The following is a 25422-nucleotide window of genomic DNA, read 5'->3' on the forward strand; positions in this document are numbered from 1 at the left end:
CTGCGACTTCTGTAATTTACATGCTCCTAATTACCGATATACACCGCAGTATAACTTTCTACGGCTCGTTTCTAAGGCAACACCGCATTCACTAGAGGCGCTTTTGTCCCGCTTTGAAGTATCGAACTCATGGCTTAGTGGTCGCGTCTCCGTCTCACACTCCGGAGATTCCGGTTCGATTGCCACCCAGCCCAACTTGCAAGTTGTTTTTATTTATGAATTGCCTTCCGTCATTCTTCGCTCATGGCCAACGCCGCCGACGACATCGGCTTTTCTGCGACACGAGCTCTTTACCGCTATCGCATTAAAAGTGCCGAAAAAGACTACACGCTTTAAAGCTCAAAGTCAACGGTGTCTACGCTACCGGCGCGCAACCCGCGAAAGAATTCATGGAAAGTTGTGCTTGATCGCATTCTCGTTGCGTACTATTGTAAGCATACCATGTCAGATAACTACTGTGCTAGTACTAGCTCAATCTGACACTTCTATCTCAACAGACTCTCGCACTCAGCATAAAAAGGCATCGCAAACAAATTTTTAAAAGAAAACTGTCAAGAGCGCACGGCCTTTATAGCAGCAGAAATGGTAGCGCATTCTGAGCACAGCGCAATTCGTTTTCAAGGGCTCTCTGAATGGTACGACGAGGTAATGGTACCTTCAAGGCCCGCCGGAGCACAGGTACGTTAGGCTCACGCTGAGATATATGCATGGTTGTGCTTGAAATCATGCAGAAAAAAATCTATTACAGCGAAAGCTTTACTGGCCGCGAACTTGGGATATCGCCGTGGCCGTGCTCCGAGGATGCACATGACGTCACACCACGTTCCTCGTCGTTGCGTTCGCCTTCGCTCGCTTCGCCAGCTGCGTCGCATGCCTGATAACACGTCGGAAGATTGAAAAGGAGCGCTCGCGTGCGCCGCAACCACATTTGTGGCGGCAGTATGAACGGCGACAATTCTGATAAGCAGGAGGGGGCCTGGAATGGACATCAAAACGAGATGAAGAGGAAACGAATCGCCCAGGAAACAGACGAACAGCGCACCGAACGACTGGCTAAACGCTGCAACATAGCTAGACAACCAGACTAACCTGGACTTGCAATCAAGATTAATCATGGCTAACCATGCTATGCTTTGCTAGGCTAACCAGCTTTCGCTACGTATATCCTGGCATAGCGGAGCTAAGCCACTGCCAAATTTTTTTCTAATTTGGCTTCTGCGCCACCTGCCCGAAATACGACCAATGCTAAAGAAGTTTGGTTGCTGATGAAAACGGGGGCAGGAAATAATTATCTGCTCGATTGACAGTACTTTAGAAAAGGGAATTCAGGATGCTGTGAGATATAGTACACGCTATGTGAACCAAACAGAACCCAATGGGAATTAGACAGACGAGAACTTGAACGGGCATCGGTACCAACAAGAATCTAGATCCAAGTCGCTTCTTCAACGTACATCAAAACAAGAAAAAATAATTCCGTAAAAATCATTTCTGGTGATAATCAAACTCAGCGACAGCGTTTACTGCAATCGCGCTGTAGTAGCAAGGTATTTTATTTTTGTTTTTGTATATAATGTCAAAGCGAGGCATTGCAGTTCGAGAAAGCAATCTTTGACTTCTATTATCATCGCTAAATTATTTCTGTCAAAGTTTTCTTTCCACATTAGTGCTTTCAGATCACGATAACGTTCAGGGCTACGCCGCAGAAGACCTTGCTTTTCTTCCCTCACGGACACTGTATTTCTTTCTTGTCAGGATACATGCACTCCTGCAGGTGCGAGGAGACCATCGAGCACCTGTATGCGTATGTCTTCGCTACGAGGTGCTCTCCGTCCACACAACTTTGAACCGGCTGCGCACGATACCATATTCCGAGACAAATATAGTCGAACCATGGTCCCATTCGTCACTGGGGCAAAAAGGCTATCCGTACACTAGTGCAGTTCTTGGAGTGCAACGGCCTGCTGAGCGGCCGTTTATAGTCCTCCTGCGCATCAAAATTTGACCACGTCGTGTTCATTCTCTCTCTCTCTCTCTTTCTATATTTTTTTTACCCCCAGTGAAGGGTAGCAAACCGGATGCTCGTCTAGTTCCTACTTTCCTGCTTTTCCAATCCTTGCTTTCTCTATCTTTCTCTCTCTCCTTCACCCACAACACTTGGTACTGTCACTCCTTTGCTTTGTCAAGAAAGAAACTGCGGAGTTGCCCTCCTCTGCGCCTCTCTTGATGCCCACATTATACTCCGCCCCTACCGCACCCCGAACGATATATAGAAACTAATCTCGAAAGCCAAGCTTTACCCTAATGTGACGGCAGAAGTGACAAAGTAACGTCATAGTCGCCATGTCTGAGAATAACTCGCCGCGAAAGGCCCAACTTCGCATAATTTTTTCACCACGCAAATACCAGTGCCGCATGTTACACTGAAAGATGTGGACGACGAAATTTTACCTTGATGCTAAATTTTAGTAGGAACGTAGTATCGGTAAGTCGTTCACATATTTGTTTTTTATGGTGTGCAAGAAAGACGCACAGGTCTCCACAGTGAAGACAGGAAGAGTAAACAACTGTTATCGTGACAAGTTGTTCTTATTCGCCGTTCACCGCTTGGAAAGTTAATGGAAAGTTAATGTATGCTGCACAAATTAGGGAAAACAAATGCTGAAATTTCGCTTACCGTCAATCCTAGCGAACTGTACGAAGAACATACGCCAGATGTGATAAATAAATCATTCAGAGATTTACGTAGAATACTTCTGTAAACCGAACCAAAATGTACGTAGCAATATGGTTGGTTTTCCTGTTCTGTGTCATGTGTATAGATACCGTATCGCGTATAGATTTCATATCACGCATATTTTGTACTCACGCATAGTTAGTTTTGGTGTAATGCGCATTGTCCTAGCGTTTCTTCCTTCTTTTCTTTTCTTTCCTTTCCTTTCTTTCTTTTTTTTTTACTTTTTTTTATATTTTCTCTGTCTCACGCATATTTGTGTACGCCAGGTCATTCAGGTTTCCCAGCCTTATATTGCTTGCCTTCATTATTTATGTGAGACTTTTTTTATGTGCCCATTTCTGTCCGTGAGCAGGTGCATCCTGCGAATTCACTGTGTGTATTTTAACATGCCGCGCTTTCCACTGTATACCTTGTAGTTGGCACGGCAACGCGTCAAGCCTTTCCAGGCCTTTCTGTCCGTGCCCCTGAGCATCTCAGGATGTTTGAATAAACTGATTTGATTGTAAGACCAATGCTTGCAAGCTTACTTTTATAAACATGTCCACGTCCATTTATTCTACCTGCCAAGAACTTAGAGCAAATAGAGTTCCTATTTCCTTTCTTTTTTTCTCTTTTCTTTTCCTTTTTGCGCACCCTAAGTGTGACGACAGTGCCTCCGCTTCATCGTGGCATCAAGCGCAATATGTGCCCCAGCTAAAACGGACTATGTTTAAAGAAAAAAAAACTTGAAGCCTTCTGTTTGGGTGAAACCAAACGTACCAGTGTGTTGTTAACAATTTCCGGGAGAAGCCATCGCAGTGCTTCCTGCTCTTAATAACAGCGCAATCAACAGCAATTATTAACGAACCCTTTTGTTATAACTTTGCGGCCACAGGGTCCATGCATGGTTTTTAGAGCACATTTTTAAAGCATCCCTTTCTGTTGTTTGCGAAGCGCAACTGTTGGCCCTGCCCTTTTCTCCGCGCCTAATTGAAAGTCTCTGGGGCGTGCGAGCAGTGGGCCGCGGCGTATTTTTGATGGTTTGGTAGGCTTTGTTCTTTAGGCAAAGAAAAAGGAGCTACGCAAACGGTAACGCGTCGGGAACAACTGAAAATGATGTTTGCAAATGTGCCCTGATAGCCTTGCATTCTCATCGTGACCGTAAAATTAACAATTGGTGTGTGCGGGCTAAATAATAAGCGCCAACGACTCCATTAGTAAAACCAATAAAGCGCACAAAAGATAACGTACAGTGGTTAGAGTTACGCAGTGTCAGACTTACAGTGCCCTTGTTTATGTCTTTCATAGTTCCTCGCTCCGCTGTGCTTCATCCTTTGCGCACTCTTACTAAGTTCCCAAAGTGTACAACCTTCCCGAAGGCCGGAATAACTCAAGAATTTTGTTCGATACTCTACCTCGCTCTTCGCCAGAAGTAACAGCGATGCTTCACGCCCCCGTCACCACAGGGTCGGTCGGTCTTGAAGGATTCGCGATAAGAAGGAAATAGACTCGAGCGAAATGAACCTGCACATGACACTGACCCTGGAGCGGTATAACGTATAACGTTTCTATTCCATTTCGGCAAACAGCCCTCCACGATTGGTCAAAATTTTTTCGGTCAACTCAACTTCGCTTTTCTGTCGCGCGACATCAGGAAAACCTCCAAAATTCCTCATCTGATACGATGCCCACAAACTGATTACGCGTGATTAGACCAAACAAAAGAAAAATAATCATGACCGATTCTACGCCTTTTTTTTGCCATCACTGCAACTGGTGGTCAATACTTCTCGGGCTGCGCGAACTTCACCTGTCTGTCACGCGACGTCAGAAAACCGCAAAAACTCACCACGTCAAAGTGGCCCGTACGCATTAAAGATGCATTAACAAGCCGAACAAAAACGGCTTCTTTTTTCTTCTTTTTCTTCACTATAGCCAGAGACTTCCCCGTTCCGAAAGAAATACAACATGGCTGCCCGCCGATCGTTCTGACACTGGCTACTCGTAGCTGCCAGAGTATGTTTACCTAGGTACGTACTTCCTCAAGGACACAAGACGCTGATTGTCGATCCTGAACTCTTGTCCCTCGCAAGGCTATTGAATATATCTTTGTCTTTAGTATATCAATCTTTAACCTCACTCTTACACTTTCGCTTTAGAGGTCCTCAATCATTTGTTGTAATTCGTCCCCAGTTTCTGAACAGGACAATGTCTTCTGTAAACCGAAGGTTGCCTAGATATTCGCCGTCTATCCTCACTCCTATACCTTCTCACTCTAATAGCTCGAACAGTTTTTCTAAGGATGCAGTGAATAGCATTGGAAGATTGTGTCTCCTTTCCTGACGCCTTTTTTGATAAGTAAGTTTCTACTTTTCTTGTTGGGAACCAAGGTAGCGGTGAAATCCTTGTAGATTTTCCCAAGATATTCACATATGCTGCCCGTACTCCTTGATTACACAATGCCTCTATGACTGCTCGTATCTCGACTAAATGAAATGCCTTTTTTGTAATCTATGAGAGCCATATGTAAAGGTTGATTGTACTCCGCAGACTTCTCACTTACCTGATTGACGACATGGATGCGATTCATTGTAGAATATTCCTTCCTGAAACCTCTTGGTTGACTGAAATCAATCGCTATTCTATTTGAAATTATCTTGGTGAATATTTTATACAATATTGAAAGCAAGTTAATGGCACAATAAGTCTTCAAGTGTACCAGAGGGCTGGAAGAATGCCAACATTAGGGAGAAGTTAAAGAATTGAAATCACGAGGCATTGCGTATAAAGGGCCGCAAGCTTTTCAAGCATGATATATCTTCCATGTCTGATTAAATCGACTGTTAATCCATGTTCTTCTGCCACTTTTCCACGGGTCATGTCTTCAAGGCCCTTCACATTTCATCGCTAGTTATGGAAGGAAAGCTTCTGTATCCCTTTCATCACTACTTCGAATGAGGGTAGTCTGCCTGCGCTGGTTATTGCACAGGTCAGTAGAAAATTCTGCTGCTTTTACTATATCATCGAAATTGCTGATGACCTTACCCTTATTATGTTTCAGTGCGTGCATATTGCCTTATTCTATGCCAAATTTTCTCTTCACTGATTGCATGCTGAGGCCATTTTTTACTGCTTCCTCAATGTTCCCCAAGTTATAATTTCGAATACCCCTTACTTATTGGTTGTTGATCAGTTGTGACAGTTCAGCGAATTCTATCTTATCTCTTGAGGTCGCCACTTCTATGTTTATCGTTTCTTCAATAGGTCCTTTGTTACTTGGGATAGCTTACCCACTTGTTGCATTGGTGCCTTTACCTCCCATTTCAATTTCTACTTCTGAAATCAGAATAGTTACGGTTTCATTCATTACATCTATGTCATTTTCATCTTCCTCTTCTAAAGCTGCATATTCGTTTGCAAACAGCAACCTGAATCAGTATGCTTTTGTCCTTACTGCGCCTAGGTTGGCCTCTTTTTTCTTAACTAGTTTTCCTCTTTCTCTCTTCAAATTGAGAGAAATCCTAGACCTCCCTAACCTATGGTCACTGCCCTTTACCCATGCCTAACACTTCTACTTACTGCACTATGCTCGGATCGGCAGGGAGTGTGAAAGTTATTTCATTTCTAGTTTCTCCGCTAGGGCTTTCTCAGGTCAACTTCCTGTTACTGCACTTTCTGAAGGCGTTCATTATTCGGAGTCTGTTTATTTCCTCGAATTCTACCAACATTTCTCGTCTAGTGTCCCTAGAATCAATGCCGCAGTTGCGAACTGCTTGTTCCCCAGCCTGCTTTTTCACCGCTTTCGCATTGAAATCGCTACTGAGTTTGCACCTTTCTCATTGCTAATTCAACATCTTCATGAAACTATCCTATTTATTCATCGTCATGACTGGAGGTTGCAGCGTAGGCTTGTGCTACCTTTAATCTATATCTTAGCTTTATTACGATTCCTACCCTTTCATTAATGCAATGGAATTCATCACTGTTGCCCGCTGTGTCCTTACGAAGTAGAAATCCTACCCCGTATTATTCTCTTCTATAGAATACCTCTGTAGCAGAGGACGTGGTCGTCAGTCAGCACTGTAGAAGCTTGACCAGTTTTCCTGATCTCATTGAGGACAATAATACCCGAGGGAATGCCTGGCAATTCCTCAAAAAGTCTCGCTACGCTAGTGTCAATCGAGAGGGTTCGCGTCTTGAACTTTTCCACGTTCAGTTTCCAGTCGCACCCTGTCCGAATTCAAAGATTCTTAGCACCCTCTGCCACGTCGCAGGTCTGACTGCCGCCTTAGTAAGGCGCTCCGCAGCCACTGGTGACAGAGGGCCCTACACTAGTTGCAAAAGTCACAAGGGGGCTAGTGGCTGAATACTGCACCAGGGAGGCCAATTCTTGTTCTGGTGAGCGGGCGTCTTTTGTTGAAACTTAATGGGCCTTCCTAATGTGGTTACACGCGGACTAGTATTGCCCCCCTGGCTATCGACAACATTTTTTTGCCGTTGATAGGCGTCACTCCAAGCCTCAAAACTAGTGGGCTTGAGGATGATTCAAACTTACGACCTTCAGATAAGAAGCCCGGTGTTCCACCTCTGCTTTGCACCCCCGCCTACTACACTGTAATAGGCGGTGGCGCACTCGGACACAGGCGGCTACGCACTCACTCACACGCAAACATCCAAGAAAGGACCCCTCTTTCACACAAGCGCTCGCGTGAAACAGGAGCTCTTTCTTGGGCGTTGCTTCGTGTGTTAGTGCGTGCACGTATGGGAATGTGTTTTCTTGCGTTCTGGAGTTGTTGCCAAAACGGATTACCGACTATCCCAAATACAAGTTATTCCCCTTCAATGGCCCAGGACGGGCCTCGTTCTTGTGATCATACATGTTTTGAAACCCACCTGTATGGTGACAGCAGAGGACCCGGGCCCAATGACGCCCACCAGGTTCTTGACGCGTCTCGCCGGTCCCTTGGGACAGGCGGGGGGCAACTCGGTGAGGTTCTGCCCGCTGACTCCGCTCGTCTCCTGGGCGCTGATGGCGTCCCGGATGAACTCGATGCTCTGCTCGAGCGCTGTGGGCGAATACCAGCACGAGTCCCTGATCTCGATGCCCAGTGTCACGTTGGGCAGCAGCGCATCATTGCGGTTGATGTCGTCGATAGTGTGCAGAGAGGCTTCCACGCGCTGGATGCCGTAGTGCTCGCGGACCTGCGTGAATGATGAGCGCGTTGCCATCGCAACGAGTGAGGCAGAGACTCATGGTCCGTAACCACAATATGCCGGGTACGTGCTCAAGCGCTAATTACGAGAATATGGCACTTTAGGGTGCGCAAAAGCGTAAGAAAGTTCAGTTAACATCAGTGGGCTGTAGCTGCGCAACCTACAGCTCGTTGACCATCAACTGTACACCATTCACCTTATATATATAACGGCTAACAGTGGGATTGCAAAAATGAGTTATTTGTGAGTTGAGAAGTTTTCTTTCTAGAATATACAGACATCCCATGTTCATGCTAACTCTTCATGTCTGAACACTCCATTGCAATCATTTATATACAATGGGTCATATACAATATATTTGTATATAAACTTGAGTTGATTGTATGCAATCGTCTCGTTATCTGCCGTGTTATGTGCTTATATGCGGCGATGTTAGGCTTTACAGCCTGCAAAACTATTGACTTCAGTGCGTATTATCGCGGTCTTTTGTATACTTTCGCGTATTTACGGTACTGTGGCTGTCTTCTGAATGTGATTCTACTCTCTTCCGTGCCTACCTTTGCTTGTGTGCGGAATTTCGCCAACGTTCACGCTCTAAGACAGTATTCAGTGTATTTACATAATTTTGAGTTCTTATTTCTTTGCCCCGCGACTAGGAGCCGGCCCCACTAAAGGCGCGAACCTCTCCTTTAATTTCAAAACAAGATTAAAAATTACCAAGTTTCAAAGCTTACTGTGCTCTACAGTAAACTCGACTTGCCACTGACACGTTTAGCCCACGCGAAGTATTGCGTATGTCAACAATTGCTGAAAATTCGAGGGCTAAGAGTTCCAGCCATGACATCGTATTGAGTGACGCGCTCCATGCATTGTAAAAGAACACACATGATAAACAATTTACACTGCTTATGCGTAATTGCCATGTGTGTCTCTGCCACGTAAAATTGCTAGTTGTAATTTGGCTCGTACATTAGGCCTAACTACTTAAAGAACCAGACTGACCAGCATTATCAACTCCATTTTTTTTTACACAAACTGCAGTTGTCTGTAGATTGAAAACACAACTGCTTAAGAATGATGGCATGCTTATTTGGCTTTTATCAAGACCAAATCACGCCTTGTATCAGAAAGGTGATGCTACAGAAGTGAGATAAAAAATAGGTTTTGCGATAACGACTTTTTCGCTCATCTTGTTGTCTTCACTGTTAAACCATAACCAGGCAGTATCTCGCACTGAATCCTAACAGCAATTCTGTTGTTAAGAGTTTGCTGAGAGACTTAATCTTTAGAAGGAGTCGCGAAGAACGTACACTGGGTTGAGCAGGACGCGCAACAGAACTGCGCTGTTGTTCATTCGGTTTCTAAACTTTATTTTCTTTTACTATCCCTAATATTTAATGTAACCTTAGTGCGACTCAAGGATTTGAACACTGCCGGTCACAGGGCTAATGTCATTCATACCTATACGAAACCAACCTACTCTTTCCTGTTTTTAACCAGCACTGCAACGTGCTGGTTAAAAAGGCTTACCCCCTGTTTAATGTTTCCGTCGCAGCAATGGAAGAAGCATGTTCGGATATAATACGCCAAGAAATTAGTGTTTCCCCAATGCATACATGACACAACGATAGGTTCGTCTGAAACTTCGAATATCTGATAGGTTGCGACAGCTAACTGTAGCAACCGCACTTACTTACAATGTGCAACACGCCCACAGAACACGTGCACCCTCAAGGTCTCACTCATTAAAGCCAGTGCCCAGAACTTGGTTCCTATCCATGCATTTGAGGTATCCTTTCTTTTTCCTGATGGGATCCACTCTGCAGATTAAGTTACAGCAGAAAAAAATGAAGATATAAGTAGCTGAAACAACGGGCTATTTTTGCGCCAACCACGTGGCTAAAGTCACAACCACCGCGTCTTTTCCTTGACACCCCGTATATTTGCGCGTCGCCACACGACACTGCCTTGCACGCCGGGAAGCAACGGCGTAAATTGAGAAACTGAAACGAGCTCAATTCCTGACGCACATAAAGTTACACGTCGCCATTATCTTCTATTACAACCTCTCTCCTCGGTCCGCATTTGCCATGTTCGACACAACAGCCCCTCCTTCCCAAAGCTAGGCAGGCTTCGCGCCCCTCTCGGCGGCAGCTGCCAGCCCTCTCCTTCCCTGTTACCCTCTCTGTGCATTGAAAGCCCGTTTACGTATCAAATAATAATAGAAACAAGAGGTTAACGGACAGGTACCTCTCCGCAGGTGCGCGTCTGCGCGTTCTTGGCGTCCGGTGACTGGTGCACGGGGAAGAGGGCGCCAATGATGAAGTCCCCCGGGATGCTGCCGGTCTGCCGCTGGGAGCTGAGCGGCACGGCACCCAATGCCCCGTGCCGCTCGGCCGCCATCTCCAGAAGCAGCAGCAGCACGCAGACCTGCAGCAGCCACCTGCGAGCGCGTGCAAATGGCCATCGATCAGTGCTCCGGCTACCAGTGCTGCTCGGGCAGGAATGAGAACGCATTTCTTAATTCACAAACAGTTCCCATAGCACGCCAGATCTGAGGGCATATCCTGGAGGTCAATGCACAGTTTGTTAGTTGGCTCTCAGTGGAGTAGAGACCTGCGCTTGTTGGTGCTCCTTTTAGCGAAAGAAAAACACATGGCGCACCAGGAAAACGGGGACGTGTAGAGACAGTGGCGACATCCACAGCGCTTACGAGGTTAGTTAGCTGACCGACGCGCCACCAGTTTGTTACAGAAGGAAAATCTGCTTCCGTGCGTTGTCGTTACTCGTTACCAAATATTTGCCCATACCCTGCTAAAAGGTGCTTGAAATGGCAAATACATCTGAAAGAATCATACCGAATAGCAAAACTCTTTACTTAATTTTGCTTTGCGTTTCAAGAAACGCTTCCGTTTCCTTCTTACAAGGCTCGGCGAGATGAGGCACAGCTTTGGTGACTTGTGCGAGGAAGGAGAGATAAGAAAGAAACGATGTTGCATCGAATGACGCTGTCTCCAACTGCAACACGTACCTTTGCCAGCCTGAACTAGTCTAAAATATCTCCGTAAGCTTCCTTGAATAACGCAAAAAAAGAAACAGAATGACGCGTCTCTAACATGAAACCATGCCAAAACTTCTTAATATGCACATAGAGACACAATGCCTTCAGGAAAGACGAGAACAGCACGACATCATCTATGGTACCTCATGCGCCGCGAAGCAACGTAGCCTCGCGGTCCTATCAGCTTCACGCCGGCGCATACGCGCGATGTTTGCGAATTCCGGTCACGGTCAATGGGACTGCACGTCCGACGCGCTCGACATATCCGATATGAAAAGTTGCCAGAGTCAGGTGGACCTCGTTATAGAGGGCAGAGTGTTTGCCCTACCCCCCCTCCCCCCCCCCCCCCGCACGTGACCTTCAGTCAGCTGACGCTGCTGGTACCATGAAGGTCACTGCGGTCGGCCTGCGTGTCTAATGAATCTCGCGACGTATCAACGCATCTGAATGGCGCGTTGGCTGGCATCACTTTCTTGTTTTCTCTTTTGTTTTTTGTCCAAAGCTGAGCACTCTTGTGCCGAGCGCATGGTTTTATTTGTTCAATGGCCAGGCTAGCATTAGTCAGAATGGCCTAAGAAAACGGAAACGAGGAAGTCAGGGCTGGCGTTTCCACGCTCGTCTAAGTGCGTATTACACTAAGGTGATCCAGCCTATAAGAACAAGAATTACCGGCTTATAGCGTTTCCAGGTATTTCTCGTTAGGATAGATGGTGAAACACTGCTGCATGGGCTACAGGTACGAACAGACGCACATATACGATAACAAGGACAGACAGGACGAGCACCTTCTGTTTGTCCTCTCTCGTACTGTGCTTCTCGCTCGGTCTGCCTCTCATTGCCTGGCGCTCTGTGGCCTTCCCTGGCCCTTGCGCCATCAAAACCATGTTAATCATCATCATCGGTCTGCCTGTCGTTATATCTCTACGTACGAGTCCGCACGTGTCGTTCGTCTGAGAGCTCACGGCTAACTGCAATAGAACCGCACAGCGTAAAATGTTATTTACAGGATGTGACGATCCAAAGCTCACGCACCGACCAGCGTGTACGACGCCACTCGGGGACGCCACGATAGTACGAGGCTTCCTTCACAAGCCGGCCTCGTGCCTTTGGCGCACTTCCGGTTTCCGGGGTTGTGGCGCTAAGATTAGCGCCGCCAGAGGCAATGTTACGGTAGTACTTCCTGCCGGTGGTCTACACGTGCGTGTGGAAAGAATCCGCGATGTTACACGTCATTAGCTGAGCTGTCTGAATTCGATTCATGTGAACATCACGTCTCAATGGCTAATGATTCTGGCCGATTATAAGATAACGTTTGACGTTACAAAGAGACAGTTGCTGTGACGATGGCAAATCGCGGACGACACTTACGAAAGAAACGTTCGGGGCCGAAAACAAAGTTCTTACAATTCAACTGTTCAGGTGCCAATGAATCGGAGTGTTGGACATGTGGTCAGAGACGCCAATGGCGAACAGCTCTTTCGAACGAAAAGCTGTGTGAATTCGGCCCGAGGTGCCAGTTGACACTTCTTGCCGTCGTATACCTACTCATTTTATCCATGCTATTGTAAAGCTCTCAATTCTCGGGTGCTGCCTGTCGCTTCTTTTCACTTTTGCCCAACTCTGTTCTCTACATATTGGCTGGCTGTTCTCCATTAAGCTCAGATCGCTCGCCCCTCGTTGGTATACATCCGGTGACAGGCATCGGACTATCCCACTGTCTCAGTAAAGAAACGTGTATATTCTGTCAACTAACCTGTCATACTGTTTCAATGCACACAACTTACGAGGAATTCCATGACACGTAGGTAATCGAGAGAGATAGAGAGACAGAGATAAAGGCAAAGGAAAGACAAGGAGCTTAACCAGAGGTTACGTATCGCACCCCTTTGCCCCTCCCTCAGTACAGGGTAGGTAACCGAGCGATTGCACAAAAGTAGATGGTTGCTTACTATAAACTAACCTTACCAAACGAACCAAACAATCGTTCAGTAAATCAGTATCAGGCCGAGCTAGAGTGGAAGCGCGGGGTTCCATGCGTGCATGCACACGCGCGCATGCGCACCTAGCCGGCGTCGTGCGCCGGAGCGTTGCCGGTGCTCGGCGGCTAGTGCACGGGCACATGTGTTCGGCGGCGGCAGTTCCCGGCGGCCTGGGTCAGGGCGCCCCGCGTAGTCGCCGGCGTCGGCGTTCCCGCGCCGGACCGCCGCACCGGCTCGAGCCGGCGGTCCCTCCACCGCCAGAGGGCATCGGGGTGGTGGTGATGGAGCCACGAACACCGCCGCCTGCAATGGCAATGACGTTCATTTTCGCAACAGTACAGTGTAATGAATGATACGAAGAAGCGTGCGGAAAAAGCTGTCACTTCGACAGCTTGACAAAGCCGCAGGCCCCCGCATTGGCGATTACAGCAACAACAAACAATCAGTTTATAACTTATGAAAAATTGTACAGAAAAATACGCATATAACAAAACAAAGTTGCGTAGCAGAATGCAATTTTACAGGCACACATGAAGTATAAACATATGTTCCTACACAGACAAATGCAATCTTCTATAGAGATGCAAAAGGAAAAAAAAGGAAAGAAAAACAAGGAAAAGGAAGCCTGGGTGTTCATTATTATGCAAACGTTCTTCTTCTAGATGCAGATCAAGAACGAACAGAGCAAACATACTGCTCATGCCACGCAGAATGCAAGAAAAGTGCTACATGTATGCCACAGAAAAACCTAAAGAAAACCGGAAGCCGACAAGGAGACGGAGGTCTAAAGTGATCACCGCGGTGATCGAACAAGAAATGTCGCTGGAGCCAACGTTTCGACGACGGGGTTGACGTTCGTCAAGGGAGTAAATCTCCTCGCCGAAACGTTGGCTTCGGCGCCATTCACTGTTCGACCACTCGTGGTAACCGAAGGACCTGGCCACAGATGTCAAAAGCCCACTCAACGCCGGGCACCTCAGAATCGGCGACCCCATGCCAAAGATCACGTTTCTCAAAAAGATTGGGTCACATAATTTCAAAGTTTTTGATTTCAAAGTTCAATTGCAAAGCCTTCAAAGTTAAACTAACGCTTATTTTAAGGGGCCCTGAACCGCCTCTCGGGCTTGGCGATTCACACCTGCTCAAACTCGGCTCCCTCGACTTACTGACAGCCTTACTCAAGCTTACTCAAACCCACGCCCACTCGGACTCACTTTACCCCATACTCAAACCACTTATATTTATTTTATTTTATTTATTTTATTTTATTTATTTTATTTCAGCATCAGACGAAAACAGAGCCTGATGCAGGGACAGAAGCTAAAGGCTGATGGAGCCTGACGAGGCCTCTGACCCTAAACAGTCTACAGCGGTTACAGATAGAGCACAGATCTTAGAAACAAAGGAAATAAAGTAAAAGAAACACAGCATTTGACGCCTGTACACAAACGTATTGCATATACTGTTGCACACAAATGACACACAACAAATCATACATGATAGGACGCTAAGCAATTTACTTGAATGAATCAGCACAAACAGCTGTTGTATAAAAACATACAAATAATGTATAATTGTCAGTGAAACTCAATAACGTTGCTTGAAACGACACAAAAGTAAGATAAGAGCAATTTCTAGAGTCATATTGTGTTACATAGAGTTTTATGATGCTACTCCGGGCTCACTCACACACAGACTCACGGGACGATCTCGGTCTGAGTAAGTCGACCCATCAGTCAGTTCGCCGACGTACAGCATGCAGTAGGGCTAACGAGCAACAGTAAATCAATTTGTATTTGTAAAGTACTCTTTTAGGACGCTATCTTCATTGATTCGGCAGTAAAGGAATGACTATACTAGCGGAGAAAACAATGGCCATACTTCCATTTCTCGAATTTCGCGCGGACACCTCAACGCCGGTGGTAACGTAACGGGTTTCAGATCAGTTTGTCGCATTTGGGCTGTTTTGGCGCAACAAAAGTTTTTAGAATTCGTTAGGTCGAGTCAGAGTAAACGCGGTCGGAATCCGTGACGTCATGGCGGTGAGTTGTGGGAGCCTCAGTGGAGCGTAGACACTCGTCTTCCCTACGACTGTCTCCCTCTGGCTTACTAAGCCTACTTTTCAGGTATGAGTGGTAGCTTGGCTATTTGAAAGCATAATTTACTAACGCGGCCTAATATGTCGCTCTAGTGCCACTCTACGTGCGCTGGGCCCATGATCGCGGATATATTGTCACTGCGACATGGTGGCACATTCCACGGTGGCACACTTGCGCCACCGTGGAAGATTCGTTACAAAGCGCTGCTGCTCTGACCCCTCGATATTGCGCTCGTACGCTGCTCCTAATTGGTGTAGGCGACACTCGGACGCTATGCAGGTGCGATACAGGGACACGTGTATTCGCACGCTGTCGCTTCCGATAATACGCCGACGCCGAATCCATATAGCTTCCTCTCGAGCGCCCGACAGATGGCTCCGAAACAAAGCGTATAGAAATGTTCAAGCACCACTCCCGCCCTTGAGGTTTGTGCAAATTAGGTAAATAAATTAATAATTAATGAACTTTATAAAATATTTATTTAGTCGTTTCGATATATTACCCCATAAATGAGGAACGACGCGATCTAGAAGGCCGGCAGTCCGTGACTTGTGAACGAGACCGAAGTGACACTTATAGCGCTATAGTCTATCGCTTTAACACTAAAGGCATTTTGCTACAGAACTGCCACCAACATCCTGTACAAGCCTGTCACGGAAGATGCGTAATCGGTGATGTATCGACATATTACAGTATAATAAACACCCCTTACAGTAACGGTTAGCGCAACATGTTTCCAGCAGAATATAAACGTGTTATATGCAAACTATCTTAGGCAACGATAAGCGCAAACAGGCTTCCTTTCACGCCGCTGCTAGTGCTCCATCATAAACTGTAGACAACAACTTTTACATATTTGGCCTAGAAACGTCAGTAAGCAAAACTGAAACGACTACGCGTGTTTTGCTCTTGTTCTTTTCTTCCTTTTCTTCTTGTTTTTATTTTCTATTTTTTGTTTCTTTCTTTTTCCACTTTTCTTCTTTTCCTTTTTTTTTCTGGACGAAACCGTTCGGCGCAGATATCATATAATAGTTCGGTCCGGCGACACAAAGAGAGCTTGATGAAACGTTTTGTGTTTCTTAGGAGCGGCGTTTTTAGTCGAACAGTAACATCGTCGCGCGCTGAAACAACAAAAATTTCAAGAAAGTAAATAAAATATACGCAGAACCATAAAGGAAGGGGTGAGTAACGACGTTTTCGTATAGGCTTCACCGCACCCGACGAGGTTAAGCAAGCGACACGCGTTTTTGTCGGCGAACGAAAAAGCCAGCCGGGCGAGCCTTTGTCCTTCGAGCTTTCCCGTTCCTGCAAAACGGGACAACAATGCGGCTGGAACATTTAGGAAACGCAGCCATGCTCGCATAGTTTTCGATTCATCGTTAGCCACCAAAAAACCGAAGCCTTCGTTCACCCTTCGCCTCTCGGCCCTCGCGACGAGAACTGCCTTCGAGCGGCCATTCGGATGCATCGGATCGCCATTCAGGACGGGCTCAAACAAAACGTTTTCCCTTTCAATGATTCTTCGGTCCCCCGTTTATGAAAGCCTCCCGCTTGCTCGTTCTTTGCTGTTGCGTCGATTTCGATCATGCGAACAGAGTCTGTGGAAACACGCAGCGTCGTGGGCAACAATGCGCCAAGCGCACAGGCACACACGCGCACACAATCGCACGCAAAGATACACAAGGTCACATACACGCCAATGTATTATGGAATCTAACGGACACGAACACACACGCAAGCGAGCAGTGAATTACGCGTTCACATACCCAACCCAGCATCATACAGTCGGCCCACTCTGTGGGGCCGGTGCATCGTGTACTATGCCGTTATTTATCGGCACTCAGCGCCAAAAACCCAAACGGGACCACGTCGCCGTCGATTCATTGCGCAAGGCCGCCGCGAACACGATGACATTTCTCGTTCGTCCGATTGTTTTTATCGATGACGCAAGTGGGCCGTAAGCCTCCGTCGCGATAGCAATCGGCTAAAAGCATGCACCTCCACTCCCCCCCCCCGCAGCCCTTACAAACCCACAAACGCACTAACGGACTCCCGCCTCCGTAACCTACCCCCCCCCCTCCCGACCCCCGAACCGAGAAACATGGCGTATGTTTGTGCTGCTGTTCGTATGTTTGTTCGGAAAGGATTGAGCTTGCACAAGGATTTGCCCCCACCCTTACCAAGTTTCAGGTCGACTGAAGCCAGTTGTCGCTTGATTTGCTTGCCGATTACCGTTAGGCAGCATGCGCTGACGTTTCTTTCTTTTTTTTTTTCTAGGTAAGAAGAGAATAGAACGGACAGTTTGTCCGGTACATAGTGGCAATGTTATAACAAGAAGCACGAAGCAAGCCTGCACCCTTTCGCTGAACTACATCATTTTAGTATGTTATCCGGAAGCGCTAGAGAATTTAAATGATAATGGAGTAAAACTGACGACGTTTTTTCCTGAAATCGCATAGACGTGAGTGACGAAAGCCTTCCTAGTGCTGCCTTCATGTGACGTACACGCGCCTCCTCCCCCTCTTGTAGTTACCGAAGGAAACGGACAAGCACAAGGGATGGTCGGAAACTCCAGAGAGAGAGAAAATAAATTAGAGAAAGGCAGGGAGGTTAACCAGAGGTAGTTCCGGTTGGCTACCCTGCGCAGGGGGAAGGGTTAAGAGCGATAAAAAGAGAAACAGAGTGGAAGGGCGAGATAGAAAGAAAGGGAGACAAGCACGAACAAAGCGCGTACACTACAGAGCGGTAGGGGGCGGCATTCTTGGAGTCTATCGTGAAGCCCCGTAGACCGCAAGAACCTTAATAGCACGAGTAAACTCCAAAGGAAACTCAAACTCAAAGGAAACTCAAAGGAAACTCAAAGGAAAGTCAAAGGAAACTCAAACTCAAAAGAAACTCAAAGGAAACTCCAAAGCACCGAGCGGTGAATATGAAGGTACGAACAAGGGAACGGCAGATGCGGGAAAAGGAAGTTTAAGCAAAGCGGAAGTTTCGGCTATTTGGTTAACCAAGAAACATATTTTTCACTGCAATGGTCAACAAGTGGACAGACAGGCCACGCAACAGCAGTAAGGTATCGCTACTCTATACATGTGTCTATGGGGACACATGTATAGAGCAATCTTTATTGACAAAATGCTCAGCTGTGTATGTCGTAGGTCATGAAATTCATACTGACACTTGTTTCATACTGAATTCTTTTGCGAAATACGCATCATCGTAAGCCGACCTGCCAAAGTTTGCGGGGCACGGCATCCGAAAGAATTTGGCAGCCGCAACTCCAGTTGAGCGCTACGTAATGCGAGGCATTGTTGTTTGACAGCTGAGGGCCACTCACCAAGTGTGGTAATTTTCTGAAGCAAAGCGCTCACCGCAGGTTGTGAAGATGAAATGTTTCTATGATACTGTGACGCTATAACGTAAAACTATTCCAAACTTTTCTATTCTAATTCTGCAATCAACTCTCCGCGATTGGTCGAAAACTTTTTTGGACCACCTCCCCTTCGCCTGTCGGTCACGCGACGTCGCGAAAACCGCTATAGCTCCCCATCTGATATGACGTGTACACACTGATTATGCGTGATTGGGCCGAACAAAAGAGAAACAGTTATTTCTGATTCGACGCCTTTTCTCCATCAGCCCCCGGCTATTGGTCAGAAGTGTTCGGGCTGCACCCACTTCACCTGACTGCCACGCGACGTCACAAAGCCCCAGGAACTCACCGCGTCAAAGTGACGTGTACGCATTAAAGATGCATTAACATGCCGAACACAACTGAATTTTCTTCTGAATAGCCACAGGCTGCCCCCTCCGAAAGGAATAAAATATGGCTGCCGCCGATCGCTCAGAAACTGGCTACTCGCACCTGCCGGAGAGCATGGGTTTATTTGCGTATAATATAATTTTTTGCGTGGCTGTGCAACGTTTTCGAGCACTTTCGGTACGTTTAGGACCTCATTCTGCCTACTCTTCATTGCTGACGATTCGTTTTAGCGTAATTCTTAAGCTTCCGTTGCACGCCACCGCAATTTTCGACCAGCCACCGCAAGCTTAGTAAGGGAAAGCGGACCAATCGCAGACGCCGGCACCACCTTCTTCATCCGGTTATCGACTTTCAGTACAGTGGCTCGGCCCTATCGAGTCCCTCTCTACTTGAGCGTGCTCCTCGCCTGATGTCAGCCAATTAGATAAGACAAGCCGCTCAGTGTAGGCAATGTTATTCGTTTTTCAAGCAAACAAATGTGACCTCCTATGAACGAGGAGCGCGTTTGATTGGTCAGCTGAGACAACCCTGCGGGCGACCCGCCGGTGCTTGCGTCGACGGTTACGCAAATTGGACGTCTGGAATCTGGAATAAAAATATGTTGGAATAGTCTTACGTTATAGGGCCCCTGCACTGTTATACATGACGATTGCGTACAATATTACATTGTTAGAGCACGTACAATATTACATATGTACATCACTTGACATTACTCAATGTCCATCAGTTCTATAATTGTGGATTCGACCACGCCTTGACCGATGACTTCACTGGTAGTTTCACTGCTGGATTCACCTGTTAGGGCGGAGCAAGCCCGATGTGCGTCATCGCTGACGTCGACGCGCACTTGTGGAAGAACCCAGGTACCCTGTGCCTAGAATCCGCGAGCTGATGCGTCAAGCGATAAGTGATTGCACATTGTTTAATCGGTGCTCCTACCAGGTCTGAAGGTCACAGTGAAAGTAATCTGAGCACATGATAACAACTGTGCTCTCCAGATACAGCCTTAGGTCATTCTTTGAGACGCTGTGTTAGACTGCATTGCCTCCGGGATCCGCCCACAAAAACGGTTAGAAATATGGCTCGAAAAACCAGTCTACAATGGACAAGAATTCTTCGCATTAAAAACGTTTACTTCTGCCACAGCCAATGCACCTGCGCCATAATGATAAGTAGCGGTATGCATTCGCCCGTGAGACTATCATACTGCACCGCCGATATACAGGGTGAGGGCCGAAACGTCGATCAAGAATGTATCCTTTTGTTGTGTGTCGCCCTTTTGCTTTAAAAACGTTTATTGCTGTCGGGTGTAAATGGTGGTAAGTTAACTATTGAAATGTGCTGTACAATCGCAAGCAAAATGTTGAAGACAACAAGCACCGCGAAAGCCTTTTTTTTATTCCTTTCTCTTCTTGTAATTCAGTCATGTTGTTTGAAACATGGGGAAATAGAATAGAACTCGCCAAATGCGTGAAATTACAGTAAAATAATAAAAACGATGTTTAGGGGCTACCTAAGGGTCCCTTGATCCCAAGGGAGAACAATGGCAAAGGCTCTTGTTTTGCCTGAAACACATGGAACAGTATTAACACGTGGTCATGCTAGTAAAATGCAGTCCAAATCCTAGTTTATATATCTCGCTGCTTCTGTGTTTTATAAGCTTGTGCTCGCAACGGTAAACTCCATGGCAACGTGAGATAACGGAGGCACATTACGTAAAAAATAATCCACCAACTTGCGTAGACACTGAACATCAGTTTCAACATCGAAACACTAAACATCAAGTCTTGATTGTATGTTGGGCTAAGCATGCATTCTGGCGATTTCATGTCCGTTGCTGTCTGGTGTGGTTTCCGTGCGCAAATGGTTTTGCGGACGCTGACACTTTCCATTAAAAAGGTGAACCAGTCCGGTATGAATACACTTCGTTGGCGAGTGACATTCTTCTTGTCCTGACGTCAAAACACTCGAGTAAGCTGCCTTCCATCGCTAGTAATACTTGAATATCACTCCTACAAGTATTTGAGCTCCGTGTAGATTTTCGATGGAGGTACTGCATATAAGCACGACAATTTAAAGAGTTTAGCGTTGGATGATCATTCTTAAAAAGCCGCACGGCTTTCGCTCTTTAAGGGGTGAATAGCTGAAAGTGATTCTTCACCACTTGACACTGGTCGTTCTTTTTTTCTTTCTTAACTCAAAAATTTATGGTATGAAGAGGCAAGCCTGAAGTCAGGATTCAAGCTGGTTAGTAAGACAACGAATTAAAGGAACATCGTAATAAACGGGATATATGAGTGCGAAACGCACAGCGCTCTGCGCCTGTTTGCCTCTCGAATGCCCCCGTCTTTTGCACTGTATCCTCAAAAGGCAAGCCTAAATGACGACAGGCACAAAGCCGCATGCCAAAAACACTTGCGACTCGGCTGCAGGCTTGCGATTTTGTAGAACTACCTGCTGCTGTGGCCTGCATTATAAAAATAGATGGGCGTAAAAATTCAGTGTGACCAGCACCTTCCGACGCGAAAATCCCACGAGATGCGACGGGGCAGCGAATCCATGTGCACATTAATAAACCCGGTCAAGCGCTTTAATCGGTCCCTTGAGAGTCTCGCGCAGGAAAGGAACACATTAGGAAAGGCCATCCGAACGTGTAATCTATTCGAGAACACAAGTGTTGCGAGATGGCAGTTTCTTGGTGTTCTGTTCTTGTAGAAGTTTACTTTCGAGACATTGGCCAAGATAATCTGTATAATATAATACCCGGGCACTCGAGGATGTAGTTTCAGCGCTAAAATTTAAAATATGCACGCAAGAGTCAAAGTATATAGATACAGGCTACCAACATGTGCAACACTATGGAAGCGAATCTTCTGTAATGTTTTAACCTATCGTAACACGCTCGCTCAGCTTTATGCGTCATCACGCTTATCAGTACCGAGGTTGCTTTTTCTTAGAAGATGACAGAACTGTTCTCCACAGTAGCCTATAAGCCAGCTTAGCGGACGGCTAATCACGGAACGAAGATTTTAGGACGTCTGTGTATGAGTGCGTGATAATGTCCAATGCACCTGTGAGTGCCTGTATTTGAACCTTCTTTTCTGCAGCGAAGCTGTTTATGGCTAACATAATCCGTGCATATTTTTCGTCTCCGTCAACAAATGTGTGTGAGCGAAAACTATCATCATCAGCAATGGCTCGTTCCACTGTTCGAGCATTCGTCGTCGTCCTCTTCTTCCACAGCTGGCTCCATTGCCGCTCATCATGTCAGCCTTCCCATACTGCCCCTCCCTCTGCGAAGGCGCTGACTGCTCTGGCCAACTGCCAGTCGGTGAGGTGATTTCCGTCTCAAATTCTTTGCCTCAATATATCGTGAAATAAACACGAATGTATATAACGAATGTATAGCACGAATGAACGCGGATGTATAAAAATAAATGTTTGTGCGTACCTTTCGTCGCAATGACCATTGATCAAGACAATAAATGTGTTTGTACCTTTGTTCCAAATTCTTTGTCGTGTGGTACACAGCTTCGCTGGTCATCGATCTTCACAGAGTGAAATGGCTCGTGATTGTATTTGTCTTGTCCTGCTCTTTTTCCTACTATTTGTCCATTTTCCCGTCTTGCATCAAGGGGCCATATCATTCGCCTCCACACCTCTCTTTCTCAACGTTCTCCCTTTCTTTCTTAAGTCGATCATTACAATTGTAGTGTGGTAGGCATCATCGCGCATATAAGGTGAATATTTCCTTGTTTAAAAGCCAGTTGCAACGAAATGTCACTTTGCCTAAATTAGCAGTACATAAGTACTACAGTATACTACTGGTGCACTCTTGACAAAAACTGCACGGCTGGTAATTGTTTACTTTTCTTATTAGAAGCCTTTTAGCAGCACCTAAGCAGACGACGCGCGCATCTGTTGGTTAGCGGATATGACCTATGTCCTAGCACGTCGCCTCCGGGATCACTTTTTTTTTTTCGGCACGCCATTGGCAGCTGCGGGCGCCATTTCGGAGGTCATGCCGAAGAGCCGCGCGTTGTGTCACGAGCACGTGCCGCTTTGCGCGAATTGTGATGGCGGCGCTTTCTTTTTTTGTTTTTTCCTTTTTCAGTTTCCGTATGAAAGCTGTTCTTGTGAGCTTTTCGTGACACATCCAGTTGTATTTGAAACGTAAGTCATTGCACGGAGACTTATTTATACTTACGCTATCTGAAACTAGGATTCTAATGCGGTCCAAACTATCGCTGCAGTTGTCTTTTAACTTCAGCTTAGTCCTTCTCTCATTTTAGCGTAGAGCAACACAATGCTCTTCACTGTGAACGCAGCAGACTACTCTTTACTCGATTACGACTACCTACGGCATGGCAGCAGTGACGACAGAACGGATATGATAGCGACAAACGGCACGACGAGGGCACGACCACGGCGACTTCGACAACACAATCACGGAACAATGACGGCACGATGACGGCGCAATCGGTCCACGCGTCGTGGACCTGGCAAAACTCCTGGGTGTGGACAGAGATGTATATATATTTTCAGGTTCCTTCTTCATCTGGATAAGCATAGGTCCAACTTCACAAAACTTTTCGTTCGCAACTGTAGTTTGCCATTGGCCAGCCGCCTTCACAAATAATATGTTCAGCATAGGGTTTGTCTCGAATTTTGGCTTACGAACAAATCTATATTAGTGCTATCGCGTTCAGTATAAGCTGCAGCGCGAGAGCGCGCGGCAAAGCGCTCGCACGTTGTAGCTCATACTGAGCTCGACAGTACTTGTGATGAAACGTGCTCAGGCCATATAAAATGGTGAAGTGCAGAGGGCGTATTCATATTATGCCAGAACTGTTCGTAAAAGCAGATGCCGCCCATTCACGATGTCAGACGTATCATTGCGGAGGGCGGTCGGCCAATGGTAAATAACACTTACGAAGGAAAAACTTTGTAGGTTCCGCCTCAGATTCCCACATTTCATGGCCCACTGGGATCGCTTGTTCACAGTGAGGGCAGATTTTAAGATCACGGTTCACAATCGCCAGCCTTATGGGTGGAGAAACGTCTCACTCTGTATCTCAGTATATTAAGTGGTGATTACATGTTTCATTCCAATCACGTTCTTTCCTCGCAAGCGGGTTTCTGTTGAACAGTGGACCACACAATCATTTGCCCTCCGTAAGCTGTACCCAACGCCCGTATCAGTCAGCTCTGAACAAATTTTTATTGTACAAACACAGCTGCGCTTTTCATGGCACGAATCTAAAAGCTTCTTTCTAGTTTCCACTGGTCCATCCGAATTACAAATATTCCGAATTACAAGTACGCAGGATTACAGGCGTATTCACACGGAACAGCCGCCGCAATGTGGCTGCTGTTCCGGTCGCCATCTTGGCCACCGTTGGCCTGCGTGTAAATATATTGTAAATAGCCTTGTGCATCAGCTACACGTAGCAATATTATCAAGCGTACATTGTCCCTACCACGTGACAATGTTTTTATAGCTATATCGGTGGACGCTGCATTTCGACGCCGAAATATTTTTGTCGGTAAACGACGGTGCGGTGGCAAGACTGTTTTTATTTGCTTTTTCTTCCATTCCTATCGCGTATTCATGCACCTGGGACCCTATAACATAAAACTACTCCGATATGTTTTTGTTTCAGTCTCCTGACGTCCAATTTGCGTAGCCGACTTCGCAAGCATCGGGCGGTGACCCGCAGGGTTGTCTAAACAGACCAATCAAACGCTCTCCTCATTTATAGGAGGTCCCTTTCGTTTGCTTTAAAAACGAATAACAATTCCTACAGTGAGCGGCTTGTCTTACATAATTGGCTGACAATAGGCGAGGAGCACGCTCAAGTGGAGAGGGATTTGATGGGCCCCGAGCCAATGCACTGAATATCGATAATCGGATGAAAAGGGTGGTGCCGGCGTCTGCGATTGGTCCGTTTTCCCTTAGCTTGCGGTGGCTGATCGAAAATCGCGGTGCCATGCAACGGAAGGTTAAGAATGCCGCTCAAACGGATCCTCAGCAAAGAAGAGTTGGCAGAGCGAGGTCGTAAAAGTACCGAAAGTGCTTGAAAACTTTACATGGCAACGCAAAAAGTTTATTCTACGCAAATAAACCCATGCTCTCTGGCCCGTGCGAGCAGCCAGTGCCTGAGCGATTAACGGCAGCCATCTTTTATTCCTTTCGGAACGGGGCAGCGCCCCCCCCCCCCCTCCCCTGCAGCTATTCAGAAAAGTTCAATTTCGTTCGGCATATGAATGCATCGTGAGCGCGTACACGTTTTCGCGGTTTTGTTTTCGCGGTTTTGTGACGTTTCGTGACAGGCAGGTTAAGAGGGTGCCACCCGAAAACTTTTCACCAATAGCCGTGGGTTAATGGCTAAAAGGCGTCGAATCAGTAATAAATATTTTTCTTATTCGGTCCAATGATCCATAATCCGCGCGTACGCTTCACATCAGATTGGGAGCTATCGCGGTTTTCGTGACGTCGCATTACCGACAGGCGATGTGGGGTTGGTCCAAAAATGTTTTTGACCAATCATGGAGGGCTGATAGGAGAATTGGAATAGAAAAGTATGGAA

The 25422-nt window shown here is 46.5% G+C and overlaps 1 protein-coding gene across 5 annotated transcripts in view; it reads right to left on the reverse strand.

Annotated features, from left to right (window-relative positions):
• LOC135905912 (metabotropic glutamate receptor 5-like) overlaps positions 1-25422 on the reverse strand; it is a 392463-nt gene that overhangs the window by 111694 nt on the left and 255347 nt on the right. For 4 of the 5 annotated variants that reach the window (XM_065437030.2, XM_070538651.1, XM_070538653.1 and 1 more), the window contains 3 exons: positions 13054-13273; positions 10181-10373; positions 7610-7918 (listed from right to left, as the gene is read on the reverse strand). In XM_065437030.2, coding sequence (XP_065293102.1) covers positions 7610-7918; positions 10181-10373; positions 13054-13112 — 561 coding nt within the window. In that variant the 5' untranslated portion in view covers positions 13113-13273. Of the gene's footprint in view, positions 1-7609; positions 7919-10180; positions 10448-13053; positions 13274-25422 lie in introns of those variants that run through there. The other variant, XM_065437029.2, reaches the window with a different exon arrangement.

The sequence above is a fragment of the Dermacentor albipictus genome, chromosome 5, assembly GCF_038994185.2.
Source record: "Dermacentor albipictus isolate Rhodes 1998 colony chromosome 5, USDA_Dalb.pri_finalv2, whole genome shotgun sequence".
NCBI lineage: Eukaryota > Metazoa > Arthropoda > Arachnida > Ixodida > Ixodidae > Dermacentor > Dermacentor albipictus.